At 37.7% G+C, this 12710-nt stretch overlaps 1 protein-coding gene across 9 annotated transcripts in view; it reads right to left on the bottom strand.

Annotated features, from left to right (window-relative positions):
- The window catches only part of LOC106081357 (23 kDa integral membrane protein), a 92991-nt gene that overhangs the window by 74414 nt on the left and 5867 nt on the right, over positions 1 to 12710 (bottom strand). The window contains exons 1-2 of one of the 9 annotated variants that reach the window (XM_013243245.2): positions 11528 to 11609; positions 4271 to 4509 (exon numbers count right to left, since the gene is read on the bottom strand). In XM_013243245.2, coding sequence (XP_013098699.2) covers positions 4271 to 4327 — 57 coding nt within the window. In that variant the 5' untranslated portion in view covers positions 4328 to 4509; positions 11528 to 11609. Of the gene's footprint in view, positions 1 to 4270; positions 4510 to 10315; positions 10424 to 11158; positions 11272 to 11342; positions 11453 to 11478; positions 11610 to 12710 lie in introns of those variants that run through there. The other 8 variants (XM_013243243.2, XM_013243244.2, XM_013243249.2 and 5 more) reach the window with 8 other exon arrangements.

Here is a 12710-nt window from a genome sequence, read left to right as displayed (position 1 = left end):
TGAACTGATTTCGAGCAAAATTCTCACATACTGTGACAGTCGTCGAGGAAAGCGTTGTACAAAGTTTTGAGAAGACTGATCAATGAATGCGCTTGCAGTGGCTCTAGGAGTGAAAATCGGACGAAATATATATATGAGAGCTATATCTAAATCTGAACCAATTTCCATGAAATTCACTAGTAATGTCTAGAGTCATAAAAAATTCTTCCTGCCAAATTTCGAGAGAATCGGTTAACAAATGACCACTTTATTGCATTATTACTTAAAATCGGACGAAAATATATATGGGAGCTATATCCAAATCTGAACCGATTTTTTCCAATTTTAAAAGGCTTCGTCTCTAGGCCGAAAAACATGCCTGTACCAAATTTTAAGACGATCGGATGAAAATTGCGACCTGAGTTTATACACAAATTAACATGGACAGACAGACAGACAGACGGACATAGCTAAATCGAATCAGAAAGTGATTCTGTGTCGACCGGTAAACTTATCAATGGGTCTATCTCTCTTCCTTCTGGGTGTTACAAACAAATTCACTAAGTTATAATACCCTGTACCCCAGCAGAGGTGTAGGGCATAAAAATTCAAACATTTTTAACCTGTGACCTTAAAATAAAAATTCACAGTGGATTGCTTTTGATCTTTGGCTGCGATTTTCAACCACTGAACAGCATCCCGCATAGTATCCTTAAATAAAATAAATATTTAATAACATAAATATATCCTGAAACCCCGAAACAGTTTAAAGACACCACCTCTGTTTTCGTTTCTGCTCTCTTATCATCATAACTGCATAGTGGCCTTTATAAAAAAAAAATTCTTATCTTTCCAAAAATAAATTTTTATGTCCATATTTTTTATAGCATCATTCAAATATTTATTATGCACTTTCGCATATGTCTCCCGTTTTATGTTGCTTGCACTGCGAGAAATTGTTCGTCTGTGATATCAATTCAAAGTTATATTTAAATAGTGTAGGGTATCTTACACAATATCACTAAACCACTATGGCAGATGTGCAAAGCGACTGACAAATACTATTTCTAATTTTCTTAGATATGGAACTAATGACGCCATCTGCTGCGAAGGCCAAACAATGTTTGATGTTTTTAATAGAAAAAAAAAGAAATATTTTAATGAAAAAATACAGTCTGGTCAGGCCAAAATATACATACAAATGGCTAAGCGAAACTAAAACAAACCAGCAATACAAATAAATAAAGTATGAGTGCGTAAAGCCAAATTTATTCCATAATGAAGGTAGCAACATTTTCCCTAAAAGAAGAAAACACACTTTTGTCATATTTAAAAAAAGAAAAAGCAAGTAAAAGCGCCTTAAATTCGGCCGTTCCGAATCTTATATGTACCAGTTCTTTCAATGACTGTTTCAAATATAAGATATATATCTAGTTAGCTACCAATATGGACCGTCCTTGTAATGACTGTTACAGGATTCACTGAATAAGGTTAAGCCTGGCGATCAGCCGACAAACAATTTTTTGGCAGTATTTGGCATTGAGGATGTCAACTTGTTCGGTTTTTAGATTCATTCATTGTTTACGTTACGTTTTCTCCTATTTGATGGCATTTTCAATCGTCAGATTTGGCATACCTAATGATGTTCATGAAGCCTACCCACTTTACGTTTTCGCAAGTGGCCTAACCTTCAATTAGTGAATCCTGTGACTGTTAGAAGTCTTAAAAACTCCCACCTTCAAAATTTCAGGCAAATCGGATTATAATTGCGCCCTCTACACTGATAGAAAAATCAGATTCGACATCCTTAATGATGTTCATGGGGCCTTTCCACTTTATGTTTTCGCAAGTTACTTTTCCTTCTATTAGTGAATCCTGTAACTAGTAAAAGACTTAAAACTCCCACCTTCAAAATTTCAGACAAATCGGATTATAATTGCGCCCTCTACAATGATAGAAAAATGACGGTACTTTGCCAATACCATATGGTATAAATTTGTTCGCGTCGTTGGCAAAGATTTTTAGTACCATTTGGTATCAATTCAATAACAGACGAAGGAGGCTTTTGGGAATTGACGGCGTCACATTTGCATTCTTGTCATCGCTCCAGAAGTGTTGTTGAGCTTCGTACTTAAAATATTGACGCCATTATAAAATATTTGTTAAACAAATAAAAAACAAGTAAGAGCATGCTAAGTTCGGCCGGGCCGAATCTTATATACCCTCCACCATGGATCGCATTTGTCGAATTCTTTGCACGGCATCTTTTTTTGGGCAAACAAAGAGTAATGGATAAGAATAGTTTTGCTATTGGAGATATATCAAGTTATAGTCCGATTCGGACCATAAGTGAATTGAATGTCGAAGACCAAGCAGAAGTCATTGTGTAACATTTCAGCCCATTCGAATAAGAAATGCGCCTTGTGGGGGCTCAAGACGCAAAATCGGAAGATCGGTTTATATTGGAGCCGTATGAATCTATAGATCGATTCAGACCATATTGGACACGTATATTGAAGGCTATGGGAGAAGCCGTGGTACAAAATTTCTGCCAATTCGGATGAGAATTGCGCCCACCGGAGGCTCAAGAAGTCAAGACCCAAGATCGGTTTATATGGCAGCTATATCAGGTTATGAACCGATTTGCGCCATATTGAGCACAGTTGTTGGAAGTTATACCAAAACATCACGTGCAATATTTCAGTCAAATCGGACGATAATGCGCCCTCTAGAGGCTCAAGAAGTCAAGACCCAAGATCAGATTATATGGCAGCTATATCAAAACATGGACCGATTTGGTCCATTTACAATGCCAACCGACCTACACTAATAAAAAGTATTTGTAAAAAATTCCGAGCGCCTAGCTTTACTCCTTCGAAAGTTAGCGTGTTTTCGACAGACAGATGGACGGACATGTTCGATAGTTCGACTTAAAACGTTTTGATATAGCTGCCATATGAACCGATCTGGGATATTGACTTCTTGAGCCGCTAGAGGGTACAATTCTTATGCGATTTGGCTGAAATTTTGCATGAGTTGTTTTATTATGACTTCCAACAACTGTGCTGAGTATGGTTCAAATCGGTGCATAACCTGTTATAGCTTGCATATAAACCGATCTGGGGTCTTGACTTCTTGAGCCACTAGAGGACGCAATTATTATCCGATTTGGCTGAAATTTTAAATGAGATGTTTTGTTATGACTTTTAACAATTGTGCTAAGAATAGTTCATATCGGTTCATAACCTGATATAGCTGTCATATAAACCGATCGGTGGCCTTGACTTCTTGAGCCTCTAAAGGGAGCAATTCGCATCCGATTTGGCTGAAATTTTGCATGAGGTGTTTTGTTATGACTTTTAACAACTGTGCTAAGAATAGTTCAAATCGGACCATTACCTGATATAGCTGCCATATAAACCGATCTGGGGTCTAGACTTCTTGAGCCACTAGAGGGCGCAATTATTATCCGATTTGGCTGAAATTTTGGACAACGGCTTCTCTCATGACCTTTAGCATAGGTGTCGAAAATGGCATGAATCGGTTTATAGGCTAATGCAGCTCCCTTTTAAACCGACTTCCCTATTTTACTTCTTTAGCCCCTAAAGTGCGCAATTCTTACTAGATTTGGCTGAAATTTTACTCAATGATTTCTACTATGGTCTCCAATATTTAGTTCAATTATGGTTCGAAATGAACCATAACATAGCAATTATTTTCTTGTATCCTTTGTTTGTCTAAAAAGAGATACAGTGGCAAGAGTTCGACAAATTCGATCCATGGTGAAGGGTATATAAGATTCGGCCCGGCTGAACTTAGCACGCTTTTACTTGTTTTTTACTAAAACTGAAGACTGTTAAGAGGATACAAATAGTTTGGTCCATCTATGTTTATTTTGCTGTTGTATACGAACACGTAGAAAAGGTTTTTTTGAAGTTAGAATAGAATTTGGATATGATTGCTAACTTAGATTTCATCAAAGTCGAAATACCTACTCTAACATCGTCTTAAGCTAAAAATTCTTTTGGATTGTTTTGAAAATTTTTTGGTATCTAAAATGTTTCTGGGATCTGTTCATATGTCTTCCTTTGTAATTGTAACAGAATTCCAAATAATGTCGTCTGTGGGAAGAGTGAAATTTCTAACCAAAAATTGATTATATATACTTGAGCTCGATGTTAAAAAACAAACGACAGATATATAATATATGTATATATACATTAATTTAATTTAATTTTAAATTAACTTTAATAATTTAATTAATTTATAATACACTCTGTCATAAACTTACCAGACAAATAATATCGAAGAAATATATACATTTCTTTATTGCAGGAGTTGAAACCATGTTTTGTGTTCTTCTGTAATATCTTGGATGTCAACAATCGTTGCTCAGTTCTTCCAAAGTGAAGACGGTCGTTATGACGGAATAGGGAGTATTTCAATCTGCTTGTCTCGTACAATCAAATCCGCCCGCTTGTAATTTATTTCTATTTTTCTTGTTATCGCGCTGAACAAAAAAATCACTAACTGCAAAAAAATTTGTTAAATTTAGTTATTATTCTCCAATTTGTTTTGCTCGAATTGTAGATAGGATTTTATTAAACAGTAGCTGAGGTCACTGCATTGTAGTCGCACAATGGCTAATTGAACGAATCAACATTCCAAGAAGCACTTTAGACAAGCAAAAAAACGCATACCTACGTTCCCGAACTCTGTGATTTCGAGAATGTGAGAGAGAGCTACATATGAGGACAGTGTCAGGCAGAAAAGAAGCTATACAACATTTTCAATATCGCAGAACAGGTTAGCTAAAACCAATTGTTTGAACTTTGAATTGATTTATAGCATTGTCTTGAACAATTTTGGCAAAGTGCCTATTGATACTACGACGTTACAGGTTTTCTGGTTTCCCCGATGGGTTTCAAAATATTTTGTTAATCGATTTTTTCTGCAAGTAGCATGGGAGGGAATATCACTTTCTTATTCTTATCCAGTGAAGTAATTTTTATACCCTCCACCATAGGATGGGGGTATACTAATTTCGTCATTCTGTTTGTAACACCTCGAAATATGCGTCTAAGACCCCATAAAGTATGTATGTATATTCTTGATCGTTAGTCGATCTAGCCATGTCCGTCCGTCTGTCAATCGAAAGCACGCTAACTTTCGATGGAGAAAAGCTAGGCGCTTGAAATTTTACACAAATACTTTTTATTAGTGTAGGTCGGTTGGGATTGTAAATGAGCCTAGAGGGCGCAATTCTCATCCGATTTGGCTGAAATTTTGCAACAGGTATTTCGTTATGACTTCCAATGACTGCTAAGTATGGCGAAAATCTGTACATAACCTGATACAGCTAACATATAAACCGATCTTGGATCTAGACTTCTTGAGCCGCTAGAGGCGCAATTCTCATCCGATTTGGCTGAAATTTTGCATGAGGTGTTTTGTTATGATTTCCAAAAACTACGCTAAATATGGCGCAAATCGGTAAATAACTTGGTATAGCTGCCATATAAGCCGATTTGGGATCTTGATTTCTTGAGCCTCTAGAGGGCGCAATTCTCATCCGATTTGGCAGAAATTTTATACAACGGCTTCTTCCATGACTTTCAACATACGTGTCCAATATGGTCTGAATCGATCAATAGCTTGATACAGCTCCCATATAAAACGATCTCCCGATTTTGTTTCTTTAACCCCTACAAGGCGCAATTCTTATCCGAATGGACTGAAATATTACACTCCTGCAATGTTCAGCATCCAATTCATTTATGGTCCGAATTAGACTATAACATGATATAGCTCCATTAACATAACAGTTCTTATTCATTATTCTTTGTTTGCCTTAAAAGAGATACCGCGCAAAGAACTCAACAAATGCGATCCATGGTGGAGGGTATATAAGATTCGGGCCGACCGAACTTGTTTTCCTTCTATCCGTCAAAATTAAGCTTATTTTTCTGGCACGCCGCTTTCAACTTTTTTGAAAAAACTCCCACGCGTGAGGGGGTCGAGAGCGGCCACATCTGGAGGAGGAAATCCCAAAGTTTGTTTCTCTTTGCAATCAGATGCCACCATGCTCTGGTCTAGGGAGCAGAGGGCCTCGCCATCGAGAGCTTCTTTCCTATCGGTCGCTCGCTTGTTGGTACGCAACGTGCCTTCAGTGCTCACTTCCAAATTCCTCTTCACAGACTCGATCCTGGCTTTAATTCGATGCTGTTGTGGGTTAACTCATTTAGGGAGTGTGGAAATACCCTGAAATGAACCATCAGAGCTTCGGAAAATATCGAAAGAGTGAAGCAGTCAGTTTTGCGTTCTCCCCGGCATTCGGTTCCCAAACACGCAGCTGCTACCGGAATTTCTGACGCCATTGTTCGACGAATTCTCCATCAAGACCTTAAATTCCATCCCTATAAGCATGACATAATTACCAGGTAGTGTATCGTAAACAGCTGAGTACAATTTTTTCTCGCGAAGTGCACCATCTGTCAATGTGTTTTGGTTGTGTGTGTGTATTACAGTTAAGAACCATAGCGCACACAAACAACGAAAAATGCCGCAACTTAGTTACATACACAAAATCAGAGTTGCACTAATCACTGATTTTGACAGATAGTGCACACAATATTTTGTTGTTTGGCAACTGCCATTACATGTTAATGAGTATATCTTGCCTATAAATTGGGCAAAAATTAACTGAACGCAATATTGCTGCCCGTCAAAATGCATATGAAATGCTGATTGACCACCTGCCTTAAGATGCGGTAGTTTTTTCCAGTGACGAGGCTCACTTTCACGTTTACGGCTGCGTCAATAGACCATAGCATACCCAAGAACAACATTCGCCACGCCATTACCAATATACCGATTGATATGCAGCAAAAAGTGGACACGAATTTCAAAAATGGAATAAATAAGTAGTTGCACAATGGGGACCGCCATTTACCCGATGTCATTTCAGACTGCTTGAAAAAAATAAATTCAGATATTGTAATCTCAAAAACAGGATTAGAACAATAACCGAGTTCTTTTGTTTCTATTGACCTTTAAATTACTTGTTACCGCTGCCTTATAGGTCGATTAGGATTCCTAATGGGGAAAATCGATTCAGCTTGAGATATATTCGATCCATATACATCGATATCCAGATTAGACATATTGAGCCTTTATAGGGCACATCCGACAACAATGGACCGATACAGGCCATTCATGGCAACTGCCATAAAAACCGATCTTTTCATTTTGTACAGCGAGAGGATATAACATTTTTAGATTTTGGTACAATAACAATATGGCGAAAAGATATAACCGTAGCAACACTACATTTTAGAGAAGATTTAAAAGACTCAAAGGCTAATACATTTAATCCATGAGGGAATGCCCAATCAATCACAATTTTTATTTGGTTGGGCCACCAACTTTGGATTGATTGCATCTTTCATGTTCTATGTACGGTTTTCCTTTGTAGACAGTAATTAAAAAAGGATAATGAAATTCAAAATAAGAAATCCCATTGATTTTTTATATACATATTTGAAAAGTAATTCCCTTGTGATCAAGAAGTCAAGTCGGCACAAAGGTTTATGTGAAAGCAATGTTAGTTTATGAACCGATTAGGGTCACACTTGGTTTAGATGTTAGAGGTTGTAGCAAGGTTAGGTTAGGTAAGAATGGCAGTCATTTTTGTGATTGAAGCAGTTTTAAATCGAAAGTTAATTGGATCAATTAATTTCGTGATTGAGACCGATGTTTATTTTTAAGAAGTAAAGATCGGAAGATCAGACCATACGAGTCAATAAGACTTACCTAGTTACTTAACCTGCATGCCTATGACAAAAAAAAACTACTACAATGTACACAGAAAAAAAACGATATATAAAATTTCAATTAAAATTTTTTGCAATTAAACAATTAATTTATTTAATAAATTTTTAATTGAATGTGCATTTTTTCGCTTCATTTTAAAAAATCTCAAACTTTTTTTAATTGGATCAATTAAAAAACCTTTTCAATTAATTCTTCAAGAACGGCGATTGATATTATCATCGAGCTATGCAGAAGAGCCGAAAGGGTCTTGCATATGGCTGGGCTAGACCCAGAGGTCTCAATGTTAACCCAGAGAAGACAGAAATATGCCTGTTCAGGAGGAAGACGAAGGTGGGCCAATTTAACGCACCACGTATCCTCAATAAGACGATTTCGATATCTGACAAGGTCAAATATTTAGGTGTGATCTTGGACAGGAAACTGAATTGGAAGTGTCACATTCAGGAGCGTACTGAGAAGGCTCACAAATGTTGCGCACTATGTAGACGGGCCGTAGGCTCGAAATGAATCGGAGGATAGTCACCTGGCTCTACTGGAGCGTGATTGATTCAACATTTACTTACGCCTCAGTAGTTTGGTGGACTGCTATGTAGAAAAAGTGCAACATAAGGACCATACAACAGGTTCAGAGAAAATGTTGTCTTGGCATAGACGGAGCGAACCTTGAAGTCGAGTGCAAGGTACTGCTGTCATCGGCACAGTCTTGGTTTGACGGAACCCTTGTATTGCCATTCGGAAGATCATGTTATACGGATGAATCGAAGCTAGAGGGCAGAGTGGGCCTGGGGGTTTACATTGAGAACCCAGGGACTGAGATCTCTTTTAGACTGCCTAACCATAATACGGTCCTGCAGGCGGAGATCCGGGCGATCACGGAATGCGTGAAGTGGTGTGATGCTAACGCGAGGACGTCGAGTGTGAACATCAATACCGACAGTAAAATTACAACCAGGACGGTAAGGTCACGAACAGTCTTGCAGTGTAAGAAGGAGATTAACGCCTTCTCTGAGAATGGAAAAATCCGCATCGTTTGGGTGACGGGCCATAACGGAGTAAGGGGAAATGAAAGGGCAGACGATTTGGCGGTGGAGGCCAGAGGACTGCCGTCAATAAATTTGATTAACCCGAAGCCTTTCGGGTCGACGCAGACCGAGTTAAGGGAGTGGGAGCGAAACGGTCTGTAGGATGGCGAAAATCCTATGGGGGGACGAGGCTATTACTGAAAGGAAGCAAGAAGGAGGTCAGTATAGCTATTGGTATCATAACGGGACACGTAGGACTACGAGCTCACTTACGTAAAATCGGTGCGGGATGTAATAGCATGTGTAGGGCATGCGGGGAAGATGATGATACATTGGAGCAATTCCTTGCCATTGCCCGGCTTTCGCGTCTAACAGATACCGGTACTTAACTGGAGACACAATATCAGACATAAACCAACTTAGTGGTATTGAAAACAATTAAAGATTTTGTAAGTAGCACGGAATTTCCGAACTTAAAATTTCAGTTTGGACATGGGTTTTTGAGAGAATTTTTTTTATTTTAGCGGCGGCATTAACGCTATCGACCTATTCGCAGAAAAGCTTCCAGGAGGCACGTTTTGCCGCTCTGGCAATCTTATTGTATTTCTTAAGCCGTGTGTAATACACATCCCAATAAACTTCCGCTTTTTACCAACCCAACCTAACCTATTATCACTTTCGTAAATGAAGCACTTTTAATTAAAAAATTAATTGGGTCAATTAATTTCGTGATTGAAACCGATTTTTGTTTTTTTCTGTGTACTAGAGGGTGTTTACATTGGTAGTCCGACAGACAAACATGGTGAAATTTATTGAAGTTTATAGAGTCTTAGATGTACATATATTTCGATGTGTTGAAACGGATTAACAAAATTGATGTCTTTAATGTGTAAGTGGGATTAAAATTTTAAAAAGTTGTTTCCAAATTCTGAGGTCTACAATTGCATAAGTGCGAAAGAAAATTGGCTTGCATAAATTGTATATCCCTATTTTGCCCGACACTGTTAAATTACATTTCGCTCTGCTCACAAAAGAAACGTGTATCTAATGGCTGAAGGCTCGTTTTTCACAGTTGAAACACACAAATTTTTCACGGTTACTTTTATGAAACAATACAAAAATCTCAATGAAAACATTACTTTTATGAATATTTTGTCATAAGTAATGAGGGAATGTCCTACTGAATGGAACCAGCAAGTGTTTTTGCTTCAAAATCTGTTATATAAAAAAAGTAATCACGAAAATATGCCGCGAAAAACGAACACGAAGTACCAGCCATTATCGAGTTCGCTTTTCGTGGTTGAAACCCCTTGCTTTTCGCGATTACTTTTTTGAAACACTGCACAAAAAAACAATAATAAAACAAAAATTTTATTAAAATTTTACCATAAGTAATGGTGCAATGTCCTTCTCAATGAAATCAACAAGTTTTTTTGCTTTAGGTTAGGTTAGGTAAGAGTGGCAGTCCTTTACAGACTCACTTAGACAATTTTTAGTCCATTGTAATACCACAGTAGCGACAGACCAAGGCTTCTGGCGGGAATCGAACCCACAACCCCTGCACTGGTAATCCAAGCACGCCACCAACTCGGCTACTGGGGCTTTAAAATCTTTTATTTTAAAAAAAGTAATTGGCGAAAAATATCGCGAGAAACGAATGTATTGTAGTACCAGCCATAAAACTGTAAAAAAAATTATAGTCGTTGCGTAGGTACGCCGAATTCAAATCTCCTCTGCATGGTCACGAATATTGCATATAGAAAAAAAGAGATTCTTGTTTTTTCGTGTTCTAGCTCCCAAAGAGTATTGTCTTTTGGTCACCTTTGGATCTATCACCTGTAGCTAGCACACAATGAACCAAATCTTTAAATTGTTGTGTAACACAGAGTTGAATGTTACAAAAATTATACTAAAATCAAGAATTACTATAGGCCATATTTAGATTTAGCACATTTACGTGAAATATGCCAAGCCAGATTTAGCCGAATTTTGTTTGAATTCGAGGGAGATCGGTCGTTGCATTAGCATTGAGGGCATCAGTGACATAAGTCGCAAACACAAATTTCACAAATGGCGGTTTATCGGTTTTGCGACTATTTGCGATACATGTACATATGTATGTATATATGGTTGTGTAGGATTTCAATTTTTCTTTGTATATTTATTTTGGTTTCATTCGCATGCCGGCCAAACTTAACACATGTGCTTATGCATAAACTCTTTTAACATACTGATGAGCTGAACAATAACTTTAAACAAGCAGCCTAAATAAAGGCCATACTAATTGTTAGCGCTTTTCAGACAGGTAGATATTTTATGCATACAAACATACACACTCGCGTTTGTACGAATGTAGGCGATCGGTTTTTGTTTTCTATTTAACATTATCGCTGGTTCTCCCTCATATCGTGCATTGACCAAGCGCGTTTTGAATCTTTCGAAAACAAACAAAACAAAATTGATAATAATACACAATAAAACACAACATGTTGCTTTGAGCGTCTGTACATTTTATCGGCTAGACGCACTTTTCACAGGGAGTTTCACTCATTTTTTTTAACAATTACAATATATTTGTAAACATGTGTCGTTAGAATAAATAATTTGGCTGATTTCCAAAAATGCGCAACAGTGAAAGAAATACCAAAGAAAAACTCGAAAAAAGCGACACGCTAGATAAATACGGTAAATACCTCTTAGAGGAAATGAGAAACTGATTGTCATGTTTCGAAGCGAGAACAAAGTTTAGTGCTCGGCGGTAAGTTTTATTGTGCTGGTGTTGTTGCCAACCACACTCATGTTCAATAGGTATAGATTTGCCATCACCTCTTTTAAGAGGCTGTACGTGTTGCCGATTAGAAATAAAAGAAGAAAATTAGGAGAACAATGTGAACAATGAATTAGGTTTCAATCGATTATTATTTTTACAAAACACTTTTCAACTTTCTTGTAAGCTTCTTTTTGTTAATTCATTTGTGTTTTTATGCAGTTTTCATGTTCACTCTTAAGAATGAAACAAAAGAAAACGTTAGATTTCTAAACGTTTTCCGTGGTTGGCATTTGTTTGAGAGAGCGAAAATTCATCTATTAGAAATCCAAAGTCTATGTTGCCAACGCATGTGGAAAGCATTGCGGTTGAAGCTTTTTTAAAGCTTAAAAGTGAAAAAAATACGGGCCTTTCCACAATGAAACAACTGTCAAAAGCTGATATCATGTTCCCTTTTCACTAGTAACGTTTGGTATTCTGTTCCTCTTTTCATGCTTAACTCCGTTAAACCCCGTTTACACTGCTCTTCAAATCCGGATTTAATGGCTCGGTCCTCTGTTTTCCCTTTATAAAATCAGCTGACGAGAGTCTTAAATCTGGATTTAATGAGCGGTGTAAACGGGGTTTTAAACTCCATGTAAAGTTCTTTGCCCGGTGTCTTCTTATTGGCTAACAATATGGTAATGTAATATAGATCTGTGTATAGTATGGCAGCGCTAATAAAGAAAGTTATTGTGATTTTGTATTGAACAAGAACGACCACGCGTTTTATTTATCGCAAAACAGTCATCGGAAGAGGGATCACTACAATTATCAGGTGTGGGGTGTAATAACAAACCCGCTGACACCGTATCTATGGACATAGATTCTGCTGTCAGAAAGCCCGCTACCGTCAAATCCGCTGCCACCAAATGTGCTACCATCAAGCCTGCTGCAACGGCCATTAAATCCGCCGAAACCTAATCCATGGACATCAATACTGCTGCCACCGAGGGTCAATTTTCGAAACCCGGCGGTCGCTTCGGTTTCGAAATTCCTGCTTTGTATGTGGGGAAATAGGACATTTTCACAACAGCTGCCCGAAGAATAAGAATTATGCCTCCGCTTTA

The sequence above is a fragment of the Stomoxys calcitrans genome, chromosome 5 (assembly GCF_963082655.1).
Source record: "Stomoxys calcitrans chromosome 5, idStoCalc2.1, whole genome shotgun sequence".
NCBI lineage: Eukaryota > Metazoa > Arthropoda > Insecta > Diptera > Muscidae > Stomoxys > Stomoxys calcitrans.
The sequence above is the reverse complement of the archived record's forward strand: the minus strand, read 5'-3'. Positions and strand labels throughout refer to the sequence as shown.